The sequence below is a fragment of the Misgurnus anguillicaudatus genome, unplaced genomic scaffold (assembly GCF_027580225.2).
Source record: "Misgurnus anguillicaudatus unplaced genomic scaffold, ASM2758022v2 HiC_scaffold_29, whole genome shotgun sequence".
Classification (NCBI taxonomy): Eukaryota; Metazoa; Chordata; class Actinopteri; order Cypriniformes; family Cobitidae; genus Misgurnus; species Misgurnus anguillicaudatus.
Window position 1 is genome coordinate 11,911,056 of NW_027395279.1, and position 27,723 is coordinate 11,938,778.

Sequence of the window (27,723 nt, forward strand, 5' to 3'; positions counted from 1 at the left end):
TGAACACATATGCTCTGAACATCAGTCTTCCTTTGTTTTTCTACCTGTATCAACATTAATTTATTATGCATCAATTATATCCCTTTCTTTTTTAATTATATTTATTCCTAGTTTTAGCTTAAATATTTTTAATTGTACACTACTTTGTATTATGTTTTTATTACTTTTATGTATTATGCACCTATGGAAAAGCTTTGCAATTTCGTTGTATTAAACATACAATGACAATAAAGACAATTCAATCAATTCAATTACTATGTTTTTACCTCGATTTAGATGAATTAATACATACCTATTAGCCCCATTCATTCCTTAGGATACGGACTACCGGCACATCCGGGAACTTGACTGTAAATTTCGTCACCGCCCCTTTTCGGGGGTTAAAAAAGCAGCGCCTACATTGGCTTCCATTCAAAATAGCGTAACAAAGCAACGTTTTTACACAGCCGGCAGGCGTAAATAACTTATGAAATCACTCAGATTACACATGTCGAGTATTTATCTGTCCATCCTGCCTGCCATAGAGCGCGAAAGATACATTAACACATTTAATTTGGTCAATATAAAAACATGTCCCTTTCATTCTCACAGCGTCAAATTTGTGTAACAACGCCATCCAGTGATTGCTGGAAATATCGCTAAGCCAGTTAGTTGTATGGCTGGACAGAAAAGTGCACTCATTACTCTAAATATAAAGACATAATAAATAAATACGAAGTAACTTTCAAATACGAAGTAAAATCATTCACTTGCTTCCCTGTTGACTCGATGAGGTACGTGTTTAATGTCCGGGTAAGACACCTCTGGCCAATAGGGAGCGTTGTTACACAAATTTGATGCTGGGAGAATGAAAGAGACATGTTTTTATATTGACCAAATTAAATGTGTTAATGTATCTTTCGCGCTCTATGGCCGGCAGGGTGGACAGATAATTACTCAACGTGTTTAATCTGAGTGATTTCATAAGTTATTTACGCCTGCCGGCTGTGTACGAACGTTGCTTTGTTCCGCTATTTTGAATGGAAGTCAATGGAACGTCTAGTGCGATTTCCCCCAAAAGTGGGCGTGAACCTGTTCAGAGACATTCTATGACGTTGCGCCGGTTGTGCGTATCCAAACAGAGATGAATTTAGAAGCCACCAAACACTTCCATGTTTTCCCTATTTAAAGACTGTTACATGAGTTACACTTTGACCTCGGCGCGCAGGTGCAGTAACATCATCATTCCTGACTACTACCCCTCTAGTTTGAGCGACAAGAGAAGTGATGATGTTACTGCCCCTGCGCGTTGAGGTCAAAGTGCTGCAAACTAAGTGCTCTTCCGCCATACAATGTAGTTCTCATTTTTTTATTTGTGCCACCATATTGACTCATGTAACTACTCATGTAACAGTCTTTAAAAAGGGAAAACATGGAAATGTTTGGTGGCTTCTAAAATCATCCCTGTTTGAATCCTAAGGAACTAATGGTGCTAGGGTAAATGCTAACATTCATGACGCGCTGTACAAAGATTAAGTGCACGTATTGAAAAAAAGAGAGGTATGTATTTATTTGTCTGAGGGAAGAACATAGTAAAATATTGAAAAATGGTGGTGTTTCTCTTTATCCATTAGTTCATGTACGTTCATCTTTTTCTCCTCTAGGCTTTTATGTAATCTGAGCATAAGTCAAATCAACAGATCCAGAAGCCACACCTAAAAAAAAAAAAATGCAAAAGACCAAAATGAGTTTGAATCATTCAATATTTAACTTTATCTTTAAATACTGAATGATGCTGTTTTCGCTTTACTTTAGTTTATTATTTTAGTTCACCTCACCTTTATCTCCTATCTTCACTTTAGAGTAAACAGTGTCACCACCTTCACTGCTATTCCCTAAAAATGCAGAGAGTTAGGAAACTTTATTAAAACCACCTGACATTTCCAATCTTTTCTGTGTAATAAGATTCAGTTCTTGGTAACTTTGTCTGACATGTCAGTTAGTCAATATAAACTTATTTTTTATGTTACAGCTCAATAACAGCACCTCAAAATCATGCTGTTGTACTGAATATCATCACAAGTGTTATTTAAAATGTTACGAAAGCATGATATTACTAAGATAACATGACTACAACATTAGGCATCTTAAGCGGTGCACTATTAAAGTCAGCTATCAAAGACAATAATGAATAAAATAAAAATAATTTGAAATCTCTCTGATGATAACGAAGCAGACATCTCAGGAAAGATCTTGTGTTTCTTTACCTTTCTTTTTTTTCTTTTTCTTCATTTCTTTCTTAGGTTTCAGTTCAATATCAGCATAAGTGATATCAGCTGAATCACTTTCATTGTCTACAATGAAGAATAAAGAAATGATTAAGAGTTTTATCCTCGCAGTGTTTAGTTTTACTCTTCTGGTTGTTTTTACCTTTGCTCTTGAGTTTATTTTTCTTGAAGTTGACCTGTGAATACATGGCATCACTGGGACCGGCCTGAGTCACTGCTGAAGAAAAATGATTTGAATCTTAAAACTTTCCAACGGATTCTTTTTTGTGAGTTGAACTATATTAGATGAGATAAAAACATTACCTGAGCTTGCGTCTTTATTGTCCGTTGCATCAACAGAGTCATAAATATGAGCATCTCCTGTAATGAAAAAATAAAATAATGAATAAAGTTTCAAGAGATCATCTATAAAAGCTTTATATCTTTATATTAAAGTAAGTTTATAGAAATATTGTTAACATGTTAACAATAAACTGTGCCACCTTGTGAGGCTGTTCTGGGTGGTTGATGGGGTGTTGCTATGTTTTTAGCCTGTTGCTCTGCAGTTACTAGTGTGTTCTGGGTATATGTTGGGATGTCAATTCATCAGTTCTTATAAAAGCAGAATTCATTCTGTATAAATGTGCTGTAGACTGACCAGACTGCAGTGGAGTGAATCCATCTTCAGTCCGTTTTTGATCTGATGTCCGACTGATGTTCTGCTGTGGACTGACAGCTGAGGGAGACCGAGAGACTTTACCTACAATAGTCAAACACAGTATGTAATTTTTGTGCTTTTATAGCAACACCAAACAGGATCAAGAAAAAAGTGATTGTTTTAAACAGGTCTTCCAAAACACTTCAACATGACACTACCATCTGCTATTGTCTGGACAAACAAAACAGCAACGTATTTTAAAGCCAACTTCATGATTTTGTAGACGACACTGGTTTAGAAGCACATCCTGTTTCAGTTTATTTGTTTTTTGTTTGTTTGTTTGTTTAATTTCACATATTTAAATCCTAAAAAAGTACATTTAACATTTACCATACGTGCCATTCTTCCCAGACGCGTGCTGGCCAGGATTTCTGTGTGTCTTCTGGAAGTCGTATTTGTTGACCGCATACGCCATTCAGTTAAAAACATAAGACATACAATCGTAGTTTCATTCTTACCTTAAAATGTAACGGTTGCGTTTCTGTAATAATAATAATAATCCTCTATGACGTATGTGGTTGACAAATATGACTTCCGGAAGATGCACCCGAAATCCTGGCCAGGACGCGTCCGGGAAAAATGGCACGTATGGTCACCCTAATTTATTTCTAATGTTCTGTTTGGTTGGTATAGTGTTGAAAAAAACTAAAACAGGAAGTGCTTCAGGACAAGTGTTGTTAACAGCTTGTGAAATGGTCTTTACAAACACTTAACTCTTTATTCCAGTAATGCACTGTCTGTTTGATGTACTGTATAAAGGCACAGAGTTTCTGAACTGCCCAATTTTCCTCTCGAGAGGTCGAATGCATTCTGACTGAATTTTGTTGTGTGTGCATAAATGCACTCCCACCTTTTTAAAATATCACTAAACCGCATACTTTAGTATTATCATTAGGAAACAAATGCTTTTTTTGGACATGCGGACTAAAGGTGGAGGACCACCACAGACACGCTAAATGGCAGTCTTTTACTGTAGCTCAAACAAAAGGAGTTTTTGAAAGTTATAATAAAGGATAGCTGGTGTGTGAAAGCTGTGGCTTGTAGCAAACTTCTTAGAGCACCAGACTTGATCTTATTTAAAGGTGGTTCAGGTACAACTGTTTACAAAAGCACCACAATGTTTATACTGTGTTTACAAAAATGTACGTTAAACTATGATAGGATACATCACAAACATTACACACTTCACCTTCAAGATTTGGACATTCTGTGCAAATGTGTCATTGATGTTTTATAGATTTATGTGAGGGCAGAAGATTCAAACCTTTTTTGTTTTTGTACCACCACAGCAAAACCAAGAAAATGACCAAAAACAAGATGAACAGTCCAACAACCGCTCCAACTATATGACCAGAAGATCCTGAGAATGAAGAAGGAGAGATTCTTACACAACCAGAACATTTACAGACTGGACTAATGCAATATATCATCTATTATACTCAACAACATTGCTGTGCTATAATGTCACATAATATATTCATGCTGAATAAAGGTGGCAGGCACTCTGCTCTTAAAGTGTCAAACAACACCACATGCAGCATTGACTAAATTAATAAAAAACGGTGTCTCATCTTATTGTGTAATTTTATCAGTCATTTAAGACAAAATTATCATTGTCACTCCCCCATTTCAACAGATAAAATGTTAAAATTTTGGAAATAACAAATTGGGCATATTTAACAAATATATAAATATGAAAAACCTTTTTTTTCAGTAACCAATAGAACAGCTAAACATCAAAAAGACATTTAAACTGTTCCCAATGAGCGACTATAAAAGCGCTTCAACAAAATTGCTCATTACCAGGGACAAAACTGACACACTGATATTTTGTCTCTCATTCAGGCCTGTAATTTATCTTAATCTTAATTTAACACGACAATGCATTTTTGTTTGTAGTGGAAGTTATAAATCTTAGAATCAATCCAACAACATTTTTCTTAAAAATACATCTGCGGTTTTTATATGAGTTTTATTTCATCATTAAGATATATTGTATATTTATTGTGTTTGTGACCTAGTCTCTCTATGGCCTGGTAAACTACAGGTTAAAACTAAAAAATCTAATTAGTTATTGTGAGTTAAATAAGACAGTATATTGTGGATGATGATGAAAAGAGATAAATAGACTCACCTGATACTGTCAGTGTAACTGAATCACTGATGTGTGAGTATCGTGATCCTCTGGTCTCATTTCCTCTACAAGTGTAGTTACCTGTGTCAGACTCAGTAACAGATCTGATTGTGTAATACTGAAGGTCACTGATGTTGTAAAGTGATGAATCTTTATACCAGCTGTACTGCCAGCTGCTGACTCCTTCTCCATTGATGACACATGTGAGATTGACAGTTTCTCCTCTGTATACATGATCATCAGGCCAAACTGACACTTGAGGTGTTGGTCTTTCTGTACAATGTCAAACAATTCAGTACAATTGCAAAACATATATGCTGTATCACATTACAGGTTTTAACCTCTGTAATTGTAAATTACCACTTGTTCAGTGTTTTAGGAAATAATGTTCATAATGCAATTTATTACTACAGTATGTACTTTAAATGAATTTAACAAAGTGAAGAAATGGTGAACCACCTCTGATGTCAACATTTAGGTACCTCTAAAGACTCTAATTATAATGTTAAAGACTTGATGGTTACTGCAAGTAAATCTCAAACATTGAAACTTTCGTATCTTTGGGGTCCAGCGTTTTAACATTCAGCCATGGTTGAATTTATCACCTCACCAGCATAACTGTAAATTCCACTCATTTAATGTCATAAACTTACCCTGTACTGTCACTGTTACTGGTTCACTGTCTTGTGTGTAAACCTGAGGATTTTCTCTTCTTCTGGCTTTGCACTTGTACTCTCCTCCATCAGAGACTTGCACATATATTGTTTTAGTTCCTGTAGTTTCAGTGGATTTAGTGTTTGATGGTGTGATAAGGATAAACTCCCATCCAGTGGACTGAGACATCTCACAGGTCAGAGTAACTGTGTCTCCAATGAACACAGACGTCTGTGGCTGCACAGTCAGAGTTGGTTTATCTGTCAATATAAAATCATTGAGAGTTGAGAAAGTTTTTCAACAAGATCTTACAGCTGTATCAATCTTTAGTGCATTTTTATTTCACAAACAAATCTGAAATGAAAACTTGATAGATAGATGAAACCTGTTGTTATCGTGTGTGAAGAAATTTGGATCTATTGCTGACGTTAAATTAACTTAATAAAATCAAAATAAAATGAATTCTGATGAAAAAAGTCTGCACTATTTAATAAATAAAAAAGCATGGAAAGCATGTTGCCCCATCTCAGCTATGAGACATCTTGCATCCATACAATTTTTATTTACCTTATCTTTCTTTTCAACAGTTGATGTGATTTCTATAGTTAATAAAATATAGGCTTATGAGATTTGCAAATCATTGTATTCTAAAATTTTTTTACAGTTTATAGTTTTAAAAATTTCAGAATGGACCTTGGTGCTACACGATAAATGTTTTTTTTTTTTTTAGGGTTTTTTTTCAGGAGGTTTGTATCTGTTATGTAAAAATGTGAATATGTGATGTTATGAATGAATTAAAGTAAATCACCTTTAGATTTGAAGAGTTTCGTTGCAAAACGAGATAAATCCATTTTTTTACATTTTTGTCAAAACATGTTTATTATTATGTTATCATGTTATTATTTTGTTTTATGGTGCTACTTAGTTGTATTTTTTAAGTTATGAAGGTTTAAATCAAAACAAACCAACTGCAGTTGAATTGATATTATTTGGAATCCACAACCAAAAAACGAGATTTCTTAACAATTAAAAAAACGGATTTATCTCGTTATGCAAACGAAACTCTTCATTTAATGTCTGAAGTCAACGCTGTAAACAAAGAAAAAAAAACTCATTACAGTTTAATAAAGCTGATAAACCATTTGTATGTAAAATAAACCAATGTATTGATCCTGCTGTTTCTGTATAAATATAGCCAGTGGTGGTGGGCAGATAGCAGCCTAAACAAATTCAACACAACAATACTTTCCTAAAGATACACTCAGTATTTTATGGTTTATTAAAAAGATATGTAGACTAACAAATTATACAACTTCATCACTTTAAAATACAATGTGGGATATTTTGTCTTTAATCGTGCTGGCTGATTTTAACTGCAGACTGTTTTAAAATATCTGAATCTAAATGTCATGTGTCTAAGGATGTACAAGATAAAGATGCAATGACAGCTCTGAATGGCTAATTCTGTAATGCTGTTGCAGAGAGGAGCATAAACACTCACATATACATGTATACTATTGGATGTTTAGGCAAATACCTATTAAATAAGTTTGCATACTAATGTGTAATTCATACTAATACATCTTAAGTTAGTAATGCATGCATACTTTTAAAAACTTGCATATGCATATAAACTTGATGCACACATACACATATAAACACTCACCTATACATATAAACTTGATGCTTGCATACACATATGAACACTCGCATATACATATAAATTTGATGCATGCAAACACATATTAACACTTGCATATACATATAAACTTGAAGCACACATACACATGTAAACATTTGAACATACATATAAACACTGTCCATGCATAAACACCCATTAACTTCCTACACCCTGAAGCTATTTTGGGGATTTTTGCCTGGAATTGGCCTACCAAATTTCAAAAGCTTCCCATACCCACATGCAGAGGTTTACATACAAAAGTTTGGTATCATTTTACAGAAAACCCTTTGAAATTACATAAAACACTGTTAAAAGTGCTAAACATGGTTGTATGTGTTGTCAGTCCTCTAATAAACACAAAAATAAATAGGCGCTTTTTGATGCTTTTTTTCTAAGGTTTTTATTTGAAAGTGTATAACTCTGGCCCTGGGTGCCTCAGCTCCCTGCAGACAGTTTTGTTTGATTCCAGCAATTGTCAGCTTACAAAGGAAAAAGGATTTTTTTCTCTATCATAATCTATGCAAAAGTTATTCTACTCTAATGGAAGGAATAATACCCTTTTTGTATTTAATTTCCACCTAAAAATATTTGAAGTGCTCCCATAACCACATAAAGTGGAATAAATGCAAAATATATTTATATCATTTTGCAGAAAACCCTTTGAAGTTACATAAAAAGCTGCTGTTTGTAACAAATAGTGTTATTTATGTTGTTTTTCATATGATGAAACACCAAATTTTCTTTTTTTATGTTGTAAATACTGTCTCTGATAGTGTATAACTCTGGTTCTGTGTGCTCTAGCAGACTGCAGACAGTTCTGGTTGTTAGCAGCAGCAGACAGTAAACACCCAAAAAAAGAATGAACTCTTTAGCATGTCGCATTCAAAAGTTATTCTCATTTTACTGAAGTGTGCGAAAATACATTTTTCATATAAATATTATTTTTTTGTTTTGCACATATAATAAATAGCAAGGGATTATTAATGAACACAAACAAAGAAAAAGCTGTGAATTGACTAATTTCTTAAAGTAGGACCTAAAATAAAAGATGGTGTATCATTTGTGGCTATATGTGCTATCTGAGGCAGCTCACGTCATGTTTCACATAAATTTACAAAAGACCATTTTTTACCTAACTATTCATTCAACAATTGTTGGATATGTGTTGACAATAGATCAAAAATAGCGCTGTAGCCTTATTCCTGAGAGTGAGAGCTTTCATTTGATATAAGACTTGCCCATGTTTGTCATATTTGAAAAATATGAAATATGTGAATATTAAATGATATAAAAAAATATGGGGGGGTGATAGTGTAAATTAAGTGTAACTAACTTTCTTACAGTAAAAAACAGTGATGCATATCTGCAGAAAGTAGAGAGTCTAAGCTTTCAAACAGTATCTAATATGTGGTACTGGGTCCATGACAGACCATTAAAAATTAAAGGTATATTTTATAATTCAAAATACAAAATTTTGGCCCCAGGACAGGGTCTTCAGGGTTTAAGAGGTTAAACACTCGCAAATACATATAAACTTGATGCACGCAAACACATATAAACTCTCACACATACATATAAAATTACTGCATGCATAGACATAAAAACACTTTCACAGGCCATACATAAACTTGATGAATGCTCACACGTTCCTTGATTAACGGACAAATTGCCTGCAATAATGAATGCGATATTGCCCAGCTTGTCAGTGAACAGGGCCGGATTATCCAATGGGCATTATGGGCACGTGCCCAGGGGCCCACGCGCAGTCAGGGCCCAAGCGACGGGAGAAAATAAAATGTAAAATCTAATTGTTAATTATTTAGATTAACTATTTAAGCGCAAATAATCCCGCACTGAATCGAGCGGACTGTGGGTGGCAGTAGTCTTCATAGTTTAAGTTCAGAATGAGTGAGAAAAGTAGCAGTGCACAGTTGATTTATCAGTCCATTACTTTTCTTCATTTATCCTGAATATGTGAATGTCCTAAATGACGCGAATCAGTGCTGCTCTGACAGCCTGGTAAAGTAATCATTTGTATAAGAAATCATTTGTACTGCGTATGTGTCGAACGGAGCCGTCCGCGCTTGTCCGTGGTTTGGAAGCTGCGCGGGAACGCGCGCGCGACAAAGACGGGGAAAGTTTGTCGTATTTGCCTAGATTGCCCTTCCTCCTCTGCATCTGTGCGCAACAGTGAAACACACATCGCCAACAGACAGACAGGTAGGCAGGAGCTCTTCACACAGGTCGTATTCCAGCTGTGTTTTTCTTGACTTGTGGGGAAGTCAGTGGAGATCAAATGACATAACTACCAGTACCTCAGTTTTACAGCTTGTTATCCAAAAGACAATTGTTGTCTTGCTAACATGACTCATAATACGTTTTCTAAAGTGTAGATAAGCCAATAGTAACAGGTTTTAGTTTAAAGTTCAATACTTTTTAAAACAGTTTCAGTTGCTTTATTTTTTATTTTGTCAATCTATCTGTAGTTTTTTTCCCCACTTTTTTGCAGCATTTTTCCTGTGAAATTAACAATATAGCAGCAACCCTTCTTTTTTAGTTTAGTGTAAAGATGTGTTATTTTAACACCAAAAGAATTAAAAACATTTACTAAAACGTGCAAAATAAACAAACACATTATTAGTGAAACTGTACCCTCTCCTTGGCGCAGTCATTTATTCTAAATATATTTGAAACTAGTAGAACAGAAAACATGCACATTGTTGGCAGTATCATTTGCTGTCTTCTGTTCTTGTGATAAACACTTTGTGTGAACTGATTATTTTGTAGAAATCTGTAGAGTATGAAACAGTTGTGTGTGTGAAGGAATTAAAATAAACTGGTAAGGAAGTTGTGTTAAAAAAGGAATTAGGCCTAAGAGAAGTGCCCTTTTTTCACTTGAGCATCTGCCCCCTGTGCAGGTCTCTGTGCAGGTCCCTGCTTGCAACAAAAAATATCTACATGTATTGATATTGTCCTACAGGTAGTGATCACCGGCTGTAATGTGTCAGTGTAAATCCTGTAAAGGTAGAGGTGTTTCTAACAAAAAGAACCATATAATATGTATATTAATAATATATATATATATATAGTTTGATTGTGTGCGTGGGGGGGGGCCTACAAGAAATTGTGCCCAGGGGCCTCCGAATTCTTAATCCGGGCCTGTCAGTGAACCACGGCTCTGTGTAGTAAATGTGGCTCCCTCTGAAAGCAGGTGATGGTGATTTACTTATCAAGGAAACGGCTTTACTGAGAAGATGTGCATGACAATCCCAAGCAATATATAGTTTGTGAGACGAGTCTCAAGTACTACAACACTACTTATCTAACTGTTAAAGGAACAGCCCTGATATGTCACTAGACAAAGACATTTTTATTTCAAATACTTATATCACTCACAACAGTGGTCCGGCCAGGATATTGTCATTTAAAAAGTGAAGTTGCAGCCCTCAACTGATGTTTATGTCAAAGGTCTTAATAAAGAACAAAGATGATGAGAACAACTCTGTCCATTTTGGCACCTTCTCATTCATAGCCACTGCCTAAAAACATTGCTACACAGCTGCAGCTTGATGAAACAAGCATACCAAGACCCAAATAATACAATGTGAACATAGACCAGCGGGGGAAGGGGAAGTAAGTGTACACTCTAAAAACAAACGGTGCTATATAGCACCAAAAGTGGTTCTTTGCTCGTAATCATAGAAGAACCGTTTTTAGTGCCATATAGCACCGGTGAAGCACCGGTGAAGCACCTGTGTAGAACCATATAGTGCTATGAAGAACCAAATGTGGTGCTATAGTGGTGCTATATGGCACCTATATGGTTCTACACAGGTGCTTCACCAGTGCTTCACCGGTGCTATATGGCACTAAAAACGGTTCTTCTATGGTTACGATTCAAATCAACAGTTTTGGTGCTATATAGCACCGTTTGTTTTTTTAGAGTGTACTCTGGTTCAGACTAGGCAATCAAACCAAATATAAAAGAACCCTAAGTCATATATGAGAAACAGAAAAAAAAATAAGAACTTAAAGAAATGTTTTTAGGTAACATTAAAGACAAAAGTCAATCTGAGTGAAACTGAGTTTTGTGAGATAAAACTGAGGGATGTAGAAGCTGAAGTTCATTGTCATCGTCATCCTCTCTAAATTTACAACAATCTAGTTGATGACTGATAATGACTCATAGCGCTTCTTTCTTTCTCTCATCTGTATTACAGCTTACAGATTTTTTCTGTAAAAATCTTAAATTTTAAAAACTCTTAAACTCTGCCACCTTCCGTATTGCATCATCACATTTATTTAAAAAAGTTGCGAGGCACAAAACTTTTGAATTTATGTTACATTATAAAACTTTAACTCATACAAGATGACAAAGCAACTGAGCAGATGTAAGAGATCATGTTAAGTGCTTTGATGTACAATTGAGATCAAAACACATGTCATCATGGAGAATATACAAACTATAACAAACATAAAAAACATCAATTCTATGTAGACTCTCACCTCTGACTGAGATCCAGCTCTTTGGAGACTCTCCTCTCTCTGGGTGTTTACAGTAGTAGAAACCCTCATGTGACTTTGAGACTTTAGGGATGATCATCATGTCTCCTGTAGTCTGCACCACTGATCCATCTTTATAAAATTCAGCTCTCTGGGTAGAGGGGTTTTTATTTCGATATAAACAGCGTAGAGTCAGATTATCTCCTTCAGTCACAGGATGAACAGGACTGTCCAGAATCGCATTACCATCTACATAACAGAAGAAATGACTGATGATTACAATTAAAATATATAATAGTTTGATTTTAACATTGTTTTATTAGATAGTTTTATCTGACACAATTATTGGCAAACACCTACAACAACCTTGCATTGTGATGTCAAGTACCAACACAATCATTTTAGTATGAGAAATAACTTTACTGAAGTTTTCTTTTAAGCTTCACTGAATACACTGTATATATTTCTATTGATATATTGATACAGTATGTTGTAACTTGTAAACTATTTGTTTCTGATCATTTTTAGATTATGCAAACTAATGCATAGGAATTGTATTTACACTCCAGGTAACTTTACTGTATGTCAGAGAATATGAACATCTTACTCCGATTATCCTTGATAACATGGAAGGCCATATAAACGCGTAAAATGCTTTACTTTAATTAAGTAATGACCATAAACGACTTAAGCAAAATACAACCAAACCAGGTAAAATATTGAACACTATCCCAATATCTCGTTGCATGTTAACGTTTTTACCTGCTTTCTCACAGTTATGATCATGTGTGTATGTGTGTGTCACAGGTCGGAGCGGACCCGAGATAGCTAAAGGGTCACGCCCCTTCCTAGTTTCCACCTCGAGGAGGTTCCCAAGACCACCCCAATGACCAGACAGACAAGTATACTACGATTAAAAATACAACTTTATTAAATAATTAAAAGCAAGGGGGAAGGGGAAAGGGCAGTTTAAAACAATCTTCTTCTTCTCGCCTCCAGGACGATTTGGACCATGGAACGGGGGCTAGGAATCTTTTCCAGTGTTTTCTTCGATCTGTGGCGCCCTCCGCTTCTTCCTGGAGGCAGAACAGGGAGAACACAATTAATGGCTTGGTCCAGTACTGGGTCGCTACTTGCCTGATGTTTTCGCCTCTCTCTCTCTTGCCCTTAGGTCGCTCTGCTGGAACTTCGCTGAACACTTGGGGGTCTTCCACGTTCCACAGAGGCGAGTCGGTGACCAAAGGTAAGTATTCACACTACTGAGGCTGTTCGTCCTTCACCAAAGTGTTGCTGTAAGCAGAGGTAGGTTACACACCACACAGGTAAGTTACTCATAAGACTTGTGCTTTTCATCCACTTCAGGGAATGCACTGGAGCAAAGGTAATTGATTCACACTACTGACACTGTTCGTTCTTCTTCGGGGTATTGCTGTAAGCAAAGGTAGGTTACACACCACACAGGTAAGTTACTCACACGACTTGGGCTTTTCATCCACTTCAGGGCGTGCACTGGAGCAAAGGTAAGTGGTTCACACTACTGACACTGTTTGTTCTTCTTCGGGGTATTGCTGTAAGCAAAGGTAGGTTACACACCACACAGGTAAGTTACTCACACGACTTGGGCTTTTCATCCACTTCAGGGCGTGCACTGGAGCAAAGGTAATTGGTTCACACTACTGACACTGTTCGTTCTTCTTCGGGGTATTGCTGTAAGCAAAGGTAGGTTACACACCACACAGGTAAGTTACTCACACGACTTGGGCTTTTCATCCACTTCAGGGCATGCACTGGAGCACAGGTAAATGGTTCACACTACTGACACTGTTCGTTCCTCTTCGGGGTATTGCTGTAAGCAAAGGTAGGTTATGCACCACAAAAGCAAATTACTCACAAGACTGGGGCTTTTTCCCAACGCTCCTCCAGGCAGTGGGCTTTCACAGCAACGGCCGTACACAGTATACCTTCACCCGTCCGCTTAAGCCTCTTAGGTGTTGTGGGGACTGATGGGTCGGGCGACGCGGAGCCGAACGCTTCCCTGGCTCCCCCTCCTTGTCAATGACAGGGGTCTTGAGCTGGGGCGAACTCTCGACGAGGCTCCGCGCACACAGATGGTTCTTCTAAACAGATCGAATCACAACAAGGACCCTCCGTCCGTACGGTGCCAGGGCGGCTTTCGTCACTACAAGCACAGCACACACAGCAAGCTTTAGTGGAAACACACAATGAAAGTCACAACTCACCCACAGCACTCTGCACACACACTTCGCGTGAATTAAGGACTTGGCCGGCTGGACTTAGACTCCTCGTGAGGTTGGTTGGGCGTTGTTCTTGCCACAGAGAGGAAGTGTTGGCACGTAAATATGATCAGCAAAGCCCCTGGATGTTTCCTGGTTACCTCTTCGGCTCACCTACGTTTCTTTTATCCGCAGGGCCAGAACTACGAATGATGGATGGTTTTCCCAGCTGATCTCCTGGCTCGTGTTCCACGGTAAATCCACGGCTCACCCACGTTTCCCTCCGCAGTAGGGCCGGTAACCTTCGACACACTCACAAAACACACCAGGTAACTCTTCCTCTGAATAGTTTGTAATCACACTTTAATTATTACTCACACTTCGTGGTCAGCATATCCCTGCACCAATGCATCCGATGACTTTGTATTCAGCCCACTCACAAGTAGAATCACACATTAATCTCTTTGCCCAGTCGTCTCTGACCTCTTATCTTCCCCAAGGGATCGGTGTAAGCCAACACGACCGGTCTGCACAGCAGCAACAAAGCGCACCCAAAAGCACTTACAAAGCACACCGTTTGATGTCTTCAAAGGTCTTTTCATACTCTGCCTTCCCTCCTTGTTGACCTATCAGCAATCGCTGTGTTAATCGCCTTCACCTGTACGGAAACCCCGGAAATTTTGGTGTTCGGAGTTAGACGTCCGGGCGGAACCATCGTCGGGCGGAACCCATCTTACTCACTTTTGGTTCCGCCCTCACAAATCGTCACCTGGTGACATCCTCCCCCGCCGAAATGGTTCTAGTCCCTAGAACCGCTTCCTGTGACCCACTCTCCTTACCGGGCTGGTGGTCGTCCCCGGTTCTCCCGCTGGAGACGCCGTGGAGGGGACACCGGGTCTACCCTAGCAGGTAAGTCTTCCGGCTCCCTTGGAGCCCCCTGAACCAGTTCATTCGCCGGGTCTGCTTCGGCGGGTAAGTTCTCGGGCTCCCTTGGGGCCCCCCGAACCGGTGCTTCCACTGGATCTCCTGGAACTATAGCCCATCCCCCAATCCAAGGAGCGACGGGTGCCGGCTCCCTAGGAGCCACTTCCACGGGTAATGGGGGATAGTTCGGACAGGGCCGGATCATATTTCGGTGGACTACACGATCAGGCCCGGGCTTCCCTTCCGGCCTGATCGTGTACACTGGCTGCCCTGGCCTCTGCTGACGCTGGACAACGTACGGCCTGGCCTCCCACCGGTCACTCAGCTTACCCTTCCCCAGTCGCCGATTGTCTCGTACGAGGACCCTCTCTCCCGGGAGCAAGGGAGCTTCCCGCGCCGTCCTGTCATACAGCCTCTTGTTCTTTACTCCAGCTACCTGGATCCTTTTGTTGACCTGTTCATAGGCAAAGCGGAGGCGGTGGTGATGTCGTCCTACCCACTCGGTCACGTTCTCTTCCCCTTCACTCCCAGCCGTTCCTAACAACAGATCTGTGGGCAGGCGGATGTGTATACCAAACATCAGGTAAGTGGGAGCGTACCCCATGGTGCTATGTATGCTATTATTGTAGGCCTGTAGCAAATTCGGCAGGGCACTCACCCAGTCGTCCTGGCGCCTCTGGTCCAGAGTCCCCAACAAGCCCAACAAGGTTTGATTGAACCGCTCACACCCTCCATTCCCTTGGGGGTGGTAAGAAGTCGTGTGGGTCTTCGTGCAGCCGTACAGCTGGCATAGTTCCCGGATGATCCGTGACTCAAAATTGGGTCCTTGGTCCGAATGGAGGAACTCTAGACACCCAAATGACTGGAAGACCGCCTTCCACAAGGCGGTGGCTGTAGTACTCGCCGTCTGGTCCAAGGTGGGGATGGCCCAGGCGTACTTTGTGAACAGGTCGGTCACGACCAGGATGTTCTGGAATCGGTCCGTGGGGCGACCCAGAGTCAGGTAGTCCATTGCGACGATGTGGAGGGGGGCTTTAGCGTGGATGGGGACCATTGGTGCTCGTGCTTCCTGTCGAGACTTAAATAGGGTACATCTGGGAAATGCTTGAATAAATGTACTCACAGACGCCTCCATCCCCAGCCAATAAAAGTGCCTGCACAGTAGAGACAACATGCGTTTCTGTCCCTGATGCCCCATCTGGTCGTGATATGCCGCCGTCAGCGCCTGTACCTAGCTTGGTGGTACCACGATCTGGCTGGTGTCTTCCCCCGTCCCCGGGTCTCGAATGGTCCTGCACAACACACCTTCACGCAGTTTTAGTCTTTCCCACTGCCCCAATATCTTACGGCCCACCTCTGTTTGTCCTTGTCGCTCAGCGGGGGTTGGTCGTCGGCCTCGTCCAAGCCACTCACTCAGGCTCCGCAGCTCCCGATCCTCGTACTGCCGGGTCCTCCACCGGTGGGGGTCCCATCCCCAACTTGTAGGTACCGCCTCCTGTTGGCTTCCAGGGGCCTCCACAACCCCAACCGTCAATTCCTCCTCTCCTGGCTCTTCCTCTTGCTGGGTCGGGCCCCTCGGGCCTTCCCTTGCCGGCAGTCGGGATAACGCGTCTGCATTGGTGTGCTCTCGCCCAGGGCGATACTGCAGCTGATAATCGTAGTTGGCTAACTGAGCCACCCATCGTTGCTCCACTGCTCCTAGCCGGGCCGTCTGCAAGTGTACCAAAGGATTATTGTCAGCGACCACCGTTACCTTGGCTCCCCAGAGGTCCTTGAACTTTTCGCTTAATGCCCACTTCAGCGCCAACAGCTCGAGCTTGAAGGAACTGTAGTTCGCATCGTTCCTTTCGGCGGGGTGTAGGCTCCGGCTAGCATATGCGATCACTCGTTCCACTCCATCCTGCTTCTGTGCGAGTACAGCTCCCAGGCCAAGGTTACTGGCATCTGTGTACAGCAAAAACGGTTGAGAGAAGTCAGCATATGCTAGAATCGGGGCTTGTAAAAGTTCTTGTTTCAACGCCCTGAAAGCTGCTTCACACTCCGCGGTCCACTCTACCGTTGGGGACCCCCGCCCCCGTGGTCGCCCTGTCCCGACCAACAGTTGGTTTAAGGGTTTGGCAATCTTTGAGAACCCCTTTATAAATCGCCGGTAGTATCCCACAAAGCCTAAAAATGATCTCACTTGCCTGACGGTTTTAGGGGCCTCCCAGTCCCGCACTGCAGATACCTTGTCAGGGTCTACGGCCACTCCAGCCACACTCACCACGTGGCCTAGGAACTTCACCTCGCGGCGCAGTAGGTGGCACTTCTCGGGCTGTAGTTTCAAGCCATACCTCTCCATCTCTCGGAACACCTTCTCCAGGTGCTGAAGGTGAGTTTCAAAGTCTGGGGAATACACAATCACATCGTCAAGGTAAACTAGTACGGACTCCATCAACTGACCTCCTAGGCATCGTTGCATCAGCCTCTGGAAGGTTGCGGGAGCGTTGCAGAGCCCGAAGGGCATCCGGTCCCACTCGAATAGACCAAAAGGCGTGGTAAAGGCGGTCTTCTCCTGGTCCCGTTCCTCAACTTGTACTTGCCAGTACCCACTGGCCAAGTCTAGTGTGGAGTACCAAGCGGACTTGGTCAGGCTTGCCAGTGAGTCTTCAATACGAGGTAGAGGGAACGCGTCCTTCTTGGTCAATTGATTCAGCTTTCTGTAGTCCACGCAGAACCTCCACGCCCCTGTCTTCTTTTGGACCAACACTTTAGGGGCCGCCCACGGGCTACTACTCTCCCGTACGATCCCTTGCTCCAACATACCTTGCAACAGGGTCCTGACTTCCGTGTATAAGGTGGGGGGTATCGGACGATACCGCTCCCGACTAGGTCCGGCTTCTCCTGTAGGTATACTGTGTCTTGCCATCTCCTAAGGAGTTCTTGTAACTTCTCCGCCTGTACTAGCTCCAGGTCCTCCCCTCGTAAGGAGTCGCCTGTCAAGTGGCCTGGCATCCTCTTCTCCTCGTCCTAGACGCTCCATCTGCCTGTGTTAAAGCCACTTCGACCACTGCGGGGTGCACCTGACGAAAACTCACATCCTCTCCATCCCGTATCTGATGGTCCTCAACCTTTGTCACCGTCACTAGCCGTTGGTGTTTGTGCAAGTGTACTGGATAGGGGTTTTCGTTACAGACCTTCACCGGTACTCGGGCTCGTTGTACTACCGCCAATCCTCGAGCTACTCCCACCTGCGTGCAGTCTCCATAGGGTTCGATCAACACCCAGCTCCCAGGTCTCTGGCGCCACTGGGGGACTCTGGCCCACACTATGGCTTCGCTCCTTGCTGGCACAGATAGTGCAAACCGGCATGCTACTCGCCCAACTTCTTCGCGACTGCCCTGGATCTTGGCCATCTGTACTCGGCGGCAGTCGGCCACTACACGTTCCCAGCCCGGCCGTTCAGCCCTCGGTATTTTCTGTACGGGCCTAGCCCGAAATAGCTCCTCCCAGCACTCCGAGAGAACATTCATACCTATGAGGGCTCGATGGCGGCCGAGACAGTGATCCTGTACGATAATGACCCCCTTCTGTGGTACTTGTACTCCGTAGAGCTCGAAATCCGTGAGCCTATAGCCAATATAAGGAATCTCTAGTCCGTTTGCCCCCTTCAGGGTAAGCCAGGGAGCTTCAGCTTCGTGTAAGGGTTGGGCTCCAAACAACTCATGGGACAGGCTTTCAGAAAATAGGGTGACCTGGGAACCGGTGTCGACGAGGCATTGCACCGTAGTACCACACACTTGCACCTCCACCGTCGGGCTGAGCCCGATCATCCTGTCCCTGGACTCCATTCTTCTAGGGGGGTCAATTTGGGGGGCTCCGACCACATGACCCACTGTGGCCGGTCGTCCTAAAAACCCCCCTCGGAGGCTCTTCGTGGGCCGCATTGCCGACTCACATGACCCGCGGTCCCACAGCGGTTACAAATCGGCCTCCCCTGCTCGTCCCACTCGAACCTGGGCCGATTAGTCTGGTAGGGCCGTCTCGTCGAGTCTCGGCCACGTTCGAAATAAACACCCGTTCTCGAGGGGCGGGTCCTTCTTTTCTCCTTCCCGGCCCTAGGCGCAGCTCTCCTACCAGTGTCTTAGTCAGCTCGGCCATCTGGTCTCGAACGTCTTTCAGAAGTTCCATCTTCAACGCTTGTTTCCAGTCCATCACCCCTGGGACCGTCGCCACCGGGCCACTCACTGTTGCACATACGGGGGCTTCCTTCATCTCGGCTTGATCACCTTCTAGGGCCATTGCTTCCTTCTTCAGATCGTCGAATGTGAGCCCAGGGTCCCTTCGGAACTGCACCCTTAGGTTCTGACGTACAGGGCCTTCTCTCAGCCCTAGCAGGAACTGATCTCGCAACAGGGTCTCTTCGTCTCCCAACCCATGATCTCGACGTTTTTGTAGACGAGCATACTGCTCGCGGAGTTTCAGGGCGAAGGCTCGGATGGACTGGTGGGGGCCCTGTTTGCAGTTGAAAAACTGAGCCTGTAGGACGGCTACAGGGGTGGTATCACCATACTGGTCGGTGAGGAATTGAAATATGGACTGGGTGGTCGCTCGAACGGCTTCGGGGGCGGCTTGTACTTCGCGCCGGGCCTCTCCTTCTAGCGAGTTCAGTACGAACTGTTGTTGCTGGATGGCACTCAGCCCCTGGAGGCCGGCCAGGTATTCGATCTGGGCCTCCACTCAGCCAGGCGAACCTCAGACTCGGCTCCGCCATATTTCTGCACCCAGGGGTTCCCCAGGAATACGGGCATGGCACGGGGTGGGGCTTCAGGCCTCTCGGGCACAATGCGGGGTGGGGCTTCGGGCAACTCGTCGTCGGCCATTGGAGGGCCTTGGTCGCTCAACTGGAGGTGGAATCCTGCTGACTACGCCAAATCTGTCACAGGTCGGAGCGGACCCGAGATAGCTAAAGGGTCACGCCCCTTCCTAGTTTCCACCTCGAGGAGGTTCCCAAGACCACCCCAATGAGCAGACAGACAAGTATACTACGATTAAAAATACAACTTTATTAAATAATTAAAAGCAAGGGGGAAGGGGAAAGGGCAGTTTAAAACAATCTTCTTCTTCTCGCCTCCAGGACGATTTGGACCATGGAACGGGGGCTAGGAATCTTTTCCAGTGTTTTCTTCGATCCGTGGCGCCCTCCGCTTCTTCCTGGAGGCAGAACAGGGAGAACACAATTAATGGCTTGGTCCAGTACTGGGTCGCTACTTGCCTGATGTTTTCGCCTCTCTCTCTCTCTCTCTCTTGCCCTTAGGTCGCTCTGCTGGAACTTCAATGAACACTTGGGGGTCTTCCACGTTCCACAGAGGCGAGTCGGTGACCAAAGGTAAGTATTCACACTACTGAGGCTGTTCATCCTTCACCAAAGTGTTGCTGTAAGCAGAGAAGACTTGTGCTTTTCATCCACTTCAGGGCATGCACTGGAGCAAAGGTAATTGATTCACACTACTGAGACTGTTTGTTCCTCTTCGGGGTATTGCTGTAAGCAAAGGTAGGTTACACACCACACAGGTAAGTTACTCACAAGACTTGGGCTTTTCATCCACTTCAGGGCGTGCACTGGAGCAAAGGTAAGTGGTTCACACTACTGACACTGTTCGTTCTTCTTCGGGGTATTGCTGTAAGCAAAGGTAGGTTACACACCACACAGGTAAGTTACTCACACGACTTGGGCTTTTCATCCACTTCAGGGCGTGCACTGGAGCAAAGGTAAGTGGTTCACACTACTGACACAGTTCGTTCTTCTTCGGGGTATTGCACCCACAGCACTCTGCACACACACTTCGCGTGAATTAAGGACTTGGCCGGCTGGACTTAGACTCCTCGTGAGGTTGGTTGGGCATTGTTCTTGCCACAGAGAGGAAGTGTTGGCACGTAAATATGATCAGCAAAGCCCCTGGATGTTTCCTGGTTACCTCTTCAGCTCACCTACGTTTCTTTTATCCGCAGGGCCAGAACTACGAATGATGGATGGTTTTCCCAGCTGATCTCCCGGCTCGTGTTTCACGGTAAATCCACGGCTCACCCACGTTTCCCTCCGCAGTGGGGCCGGTAACCTTTGACACACTCACAAAACACACCAGGTAACTCTTCCTCTGAATAGTTTGTAATCACACTTTAATTATTACTCACACTTCGTGGTCAGCATATCCCTGCACCAATGCATCCGATGACTTTGTATTCAGCCCACTCACAAGTAGAATCACACATTAATCTCCTCGCCCAGTCGTCTCTGACCTCTTATCTTCCCCAAGGGATCAGTGTAGGCCAACACGATGGGTCTGCACATCAGCAACAAAGCGCACCCAAAAGCACTCACAAAGCACACCGTTTGATGTCTTCAAAGGTCTTTTCATACTCTGCCTTCCCTCCTTGTTGACCTATCAGCAATCGCTGTGTTAATCGCCCTCACCTGTACGTAATCGGGCCTAATTTGGTGTTAGGGGAAACCCCGGAAATTCCGGTGTTCGGAGTTAGACGTCCGGGCGGAACCATCGTCGGGTGGAACCCATCTTACTCACTTTTGGTTCCGCCCTCACAAATCGTCACCTGGTGACATGTGTGATGTGTAAAACATAAACATCACAAGTGGAAGTAAAAGCTAACATGACTAGCTACCCTAGCAATACAAACAGTGCGTTCGCAACTCGTGCAGATTTTGTTAAAACGTCAAAATCAAAAACTCTTCGGACATTCTGGATAACTACAGTGGATGTTTAGGTACTGACATCACTGCCTGCGTCTAACCTGACAAAATCTTTATGGGGCAGTTTCCCGGACAGGGATTAGCTTAATCCAGGACTAGGCCTTAGTTTAAATATGAAATATAACTAGTTTTAACAAACATGCCTTACTAAAAACATTACCTGTGTGCATTTTGAGGCAAAACAAAGGGCACTGATGTATTTTAAGATATGTAAATGCAAGTTGTTTGTAGTTTGGACAGCTCTTAAAAATGTTTTAGTCTAGGACTAGTAATCCCTGTCCAGGAAACTGCCCATGTAAGTTCATTTAAATGCAGTTTTATCGATTTGCATGTAAACACATGGAAACTTGTGTCAATAATAAGCTGCTTTTTGATATCAACTTTTGTGCATGTATGAATGTTTGAATGTGAAGAGGGTGTGTAAGATCGGCACAAAATGGTTAAACCCAGAGAAAACTATTTTATCAATGACATTGCATTCTGGCGAGAAACAACATCTAAGAAGTTGTCACCAAGCTTGTATCTACCTCAAAGACAACCACCTTCTGTGAGGACACAAAGGAGACACACCTCACCAAGACTGATCATATCTGTCTCTCTGATTGCAATTCCTCTCTCTGTCTCCCCCTCCTCACATGCTGGTTTAGAGATGCTCACACCCACAAAAGTAAACCTCTTCAATCAAGTGTACAAGTGTATAACCCTACATATTTAGTATCATTGCAATGGTCTCATTTTGTCTGGTTAAAAGGTCTCATCCCTTTTAGTGTGGGAAAATCCACTATTAACATATAGAAATTGGGTTAGAAACTATAGGCAGCTGGAGATAAACTCCACCAAGGTCTCCCTCACAAATTGCCTCCTGTATGTAAATTAAATGTACCTTCCCACAGATATCAAAGAGACAGCAAACTTACAACCCCCAGAGTAGGACACCAAAATGTAATAATAAACAAATAAGGAACCATTTGGTAAGACTGGGTATTTAAGGATAGATGTTAGAGGATTATGGGAGTCTGTAGACAGATCTCCCGCACAAGCGCTGTGTGTAGTTCTCATCTCCAGGTAACATTTCTAAGCTCTTTCATTTCGTACCATTAAGGGTTTTGTATGATTGGTCAATGTATTACATTGTTTGAATTACTTTGTATTATTGATATTTCTTATGATTGAATAATGTACTATATTGGTTGAATTGACTTTTGAATTATTATACTGTTTACCTTGTTTATAAATGGTTAAGTTTTGCATTTATTCTAATTTGCTCTGTATAGTTGACTCTAAAGTTATTATAAAAATTAGTAATCCTCTGTTTAGGCAGGGAAGATTAGCACCACATGCTAATATTTGTTATCCCCTGCTATAGTAGGGAAGAATTGGTTATCCTCTGTTTAGTTAGGGAAGATAAGCATCACATGCAAATATTTGTTATCCTTTTCTACACTGAAAAAAATGATTTATTGAATTTAATCAATTGATTAAATTGGAATCAGTGATTGGAATCAATTTATTTAAGCTACATTTAAACAAAAGTTTTATATTTTATTTTACTTTACTAATCTTTTGTGTTTAAATGTATCAAATAAATTGATTGCAATCACTTACCTTAAAAAAATTGATTAAATTCAACGAATCATTTTTTTTCAATGTAAAACAGGGAAGAATTTGTGTACGAGGAAGCTAAACATTTGTAATCAAATGAACGAGTTCAATGGAAACATGAGTAGAATGATCAAATATTTATCCAGATTCCACCATTATATCTAAACTTAAAAATTACCACCAAATTCTTAAACGTTTTCTTAATGTAGTCAGATAACACAAGGAGATGTAAATATTCATTTATATCTGCTTGTAAACAAATGTCTTTAAACCAATTCTGTTATGATGCGTAAAGGAAAGACAGTAACGCGCAAGTATCCTTCTGCCGCGCCATTGGCTACTGTCGTTGGACCTGTGGGCGGACCCTATAAAGGGACCTTACAGTGTAGGGAGTAGGTGAACAGTTTTCAACCATATGTTAGTTTACTGGGTAAAAACTTAGATTAAAAATGACATGTTTGGGTTATAATGTACTTTTGCTATTAGATTGGTGTATTCACGGCTTATTTAGATTATACAATTTATAACGCGTTTGGACTGTGTTTGAAACTACTCACAGAATAAAATCAACTAGAATTACTGTACATTGAAAAGAGATGTCCTATACAAGTGGTTCTCAATACTCTTCCTGGGGACCCATTGCTCTGCAAATTTTGTATTTCAATTATATCCACATTCTAATATATTTAATGTAAATGTCTAATTTACTGTAAATAAATGTGTCTTATATCGGCTTTATATTCGCCAGCTATCAACATTCATACATTCAGCTTTCATGCATCTGCAATTAAAACTACAGTCATGTAGACTCACAGTGTACTGAGATATTAACAGGATGAAGATTCTCTCCAGATTCAGACTGACACCAGTACACTCCAGTATCAGATGTGTAGAGATCACTGATTGTACATGTAGATGTTGTTCCTGTAGATCTCCTGACTGATGATGAAGAAGTTCCCAATGTGTTTGTGTATCTTCTCACTGTCCATCCAGTAGAGGTACTGTGATCCTCACAGCTCAGAGAGAGAGATTCAGATGAGAAGTGTTGAGATCTGTTGGGTCTGATGATTAGAGAAACTGAAGGAGAAACACCTGAGAAGAAAATGACAGAAAATCATCTTTATAAGAGATAAATTAACAAATGAATTATATAAGACATTGAGTGTAAGAGATTGTTGTTGTTTAGTTGTGTGTGATGAACTCACCAGTGATCCACAGTGTTTGTGTGTTACTGTACTCTGTGTAATAGACTGGATCTCCTCTCTCTGCTCTGCACACATAAACTCCTGTGTGGTTCACAGTCACTGAACTCACTGTGTAGATGCCTTTAGATACTCCACTGCTGACTGACGTCAGCTTATAACCTGTAAAAAAGTAAAAATATTTGGAAGATTATTGAAAATTGTATCGGGAAAACAGACAAAACAAACTCTGAAAATATTTAGAAATGTTGCCATTAAAGGTTCTCTAAGCGAATTCACGCGTTTTACACGATAAACATTTATTGTTACATACAGAAAACATCTCCTCACTGTCTGCTTTCTACCTGACCGCTGATCAAACTGTAAAAAAATGCGATCTCTGTAGACAGCTTAGGCTCGACAAACGGCAATAACAACAAAGTGGCCAAACCTAGCACAACAAAACATAACAAAGTGTTCCAGCCAATAAACGACAAGAAGGATTTGGGGGTTGGGTTTGGGCGCGTTCAAGAAAGCACGGACGGGAGAGGGAGGGGGAGGCGTTAGCTACGCTCCGTTTGTTTGAAAACAGTTCAAACATCAACAGGAAGTGACGTCGCACATTATTCACTTAGAAAGCCTTTAACTATGATGTCTTAATTTGAAGTTAAGAGACAAAAATCATAATAACTGCATGAATACACTTACTGTATACTCAAGCAATCTCAAATAAATTAGTAACTACAAGAACCGAATCGGTACGTGGGTCACGGTTCGGTGCATGAATTTCAACGCAGAATACACGGTATGAAAATTAAAAAAAACTTGTGTGCAATATAATTAATGTAATGCGGAACTATTGTTAGATACTTGGGTTCTTTAGGGACAGCTAATATGTAGACACACGCATTTCAGTCAGTTCACACGCCACACCTTGTATTTCTCACCATGAGAAGTAGGAGATAAATTGTTCTGCTAATACACAATAAATGGACAAAGCACAGGCATACCCAGTGCAGTTCTGTCGAGTTCAGCTGCTTTCAGTTTTTAAAGTGTGCTCAACTTTACGCAGCGCCATCAGCGTCAGGTTGAGGCTGATTTCAAATCGCTCTCGCGTTACTCTGACGTCATCCACTTGTCATGAAGTCGTACACACCTATTAATGCATCCTACAAGCCTACTTTTTTGTTCTTTAGTACATTAATATGAAATGTGCCAAAATGTAATTTAAAAATGTATTTAGGTAACTTGTAATACATTTGAAACCCATCTTTGTATGAAAGATGAGTACAAGTTTATACATTTTTGAGATGCATTTCAGTTCATATTTATGACATCTCACAATAACACAGACAAGGACAACTATGTTTCTAAGATTATCTTAAGTACTAAAAAAATGTTGCCTTCTCCACTGTACCGAAATTGAACCGAACCGTGACGTCTGAACCGAGGTACGACCGATATTCAATCGAACTGATATCTGGAAAACTTGGAGGGCTTAAGGAAACAAGAACTCCCAGCAGAACTTTTCAAGAGGAAAACATTGCCTTCGCTGACCTGTCTTTTCTTATAGTGTTCCTGCTGCCATCTCTTCCTCAGGTAAACAATGTATAAGAATCCAGTCATTCATCTGAATTAAAAAAAACTGAGAACCTTCTTCCTTTGCTTCATGGTTTAGTTCTGATTTTTATGTGCTTTTAGAGGTGTACACTGGACAAGTGTAATTATAGGCACAGGGTTTACACTCTATCATAAACATCAGCGTTTTTAAGCACATTTTAGGTAAACTCCAAATGGAATTAGAGATGATCCAAACAACAGTGAACACTTCAATCTTTTTATAAAGGGTATCTCGAGATATCTCTTTCTGGTTTCCTTCGGATTGGTAGCACAGGATATTTGTAATAGAACTATGCTAGACTCTACTTTTCAAATCTAAGTTAACAAATGTTGTTGTTGTTGTTTTTACAAACCTTTCAGTCATTAAATATGTCTGAAATCCTAGAACTTTCAAGAAGGCCCTCTGACTAGTCTGCAATGAACTGCAATGTACTTTATGTCCTGACACCTTTCTATCACAGACACTATCAACTTGCTCAACAATTACTAGCTCTTGTGTGATCAGACCAGACATGTTAACTTTTCTCCTAGCATGTATTAAAGGCAGAGTGCACAATGTTTGAAAGCCAATGTTGATATTTGAAATCACCTAAACAAACACGCCCCTACCCCAATAGAATCTGGACCTTCTTTTAAAAGACCCGCCCCACACATACGCAAACCGGCAAGGATGTCGGTTAGTAGACACGCTCCTTACTGCTGATTGACTATAAGTGTGTTTTGGTAGTCGGCTTGTCTCCTTTTCCAAAGCGTTTTTCAAACATTGTGCACTCCGCCTTTAATGAGCCATGATGTCAATTTACCAGTAACTGCATTACACCACTTTTAGTACCACATAATCATACTGGCAGCCCCCCACAAAAAGGTTTAAAAAAGTATTGTAAACTGCTTTTTCTCATCTAAACTTTTAAAACAATGTTTTAAATAAAACCAGTTGATGTAGATATAATGAAATGAATTCTATTTTACCTGAGGAACGTTTCTGTACAGTGAACCAGCTGAATGTCCAGCCTGTAGAGGAGTTTCTGAGCCTACACAGCAGAGTTACTGATTCTCCTGGAGTCAACCACCGGTCTGGAGAAACACTTAAAACTGTTGGTCGTTTATCTGAAAGTGATAAATCTCTCATGAATAACATGTTACACTTCATCTCTTCACACTAATAATGATGAACAAACATATAAACTCACGTGATGATACAGTCAGTGTAACAGCATCACTCATCTCAGTGTTTTGTTCACGTATCTTTCCTCTACAGGTGTATTTATTACTGTCAGTCTGTTGAATGTTGTTGATTTTACACTTTTGTTTGTTGCATTGTGTGATTATATTTCTGTTATTTGTCTTCTCTACAGTCCAGCTGTATGTCCACTCAGTGTCTCCTGTACCATTAATGTCACATCTCAGAGTAACAGTTTCTCCTTTGAACAGCTGTTTGTCAGGATCAACACTCACTACAGGTTTAAAATTATCTGTAC

General features: G+C 41.5%; 2 protein-coding genes across 3 annotated transcripts in view; both read right to left on the reverse strand.

The window, feature by feature from the left end:
• The window catches only part of LOC141362787 (obscurin-like), a 537,091-nt gene that overhangs the window by 412,422 nt on the left and 96,946 nt on the right, over positions 1 to 27,723 (reverse strand). The gene's annotated exons all lie outside the window — the stretch shown is intronic.
• On the reverse strand, positions 1,165 to 27,469 carry LOC129421293 (Fc receptor-like protein 5). Its single transcript, XM_073864943.1, has 14 exons — positions 27,436 to 27,469; positions 27,193 to 27,352; positions 24,650 to 24,795; positions 24,258 to 24,536; positions 11,940 to 12,185; positions 5,752 to 6,012; positions 5,099 to 5,371; positions 4,229 to 4,324; positions 2,905 to 3,006; positions 2,571 to 2,627; positions 2,410 to 2,484; positions 2,247 to 2,333; positions 1,818 to 1,874; positions 1,165 to 1,694 (listed from the first exon to the last, which is right to left on the reverse strand). The coding sequence occupies exons 1-14, from the start codon at positions 27,467 to 27,469 to the stop codon at positions 1,648 to 1,650; spliced, it is 1,920 nt and encodes a 639-aa protein (XP_073721044.1). The 3' UTR covers positions 1,165 to 1,647.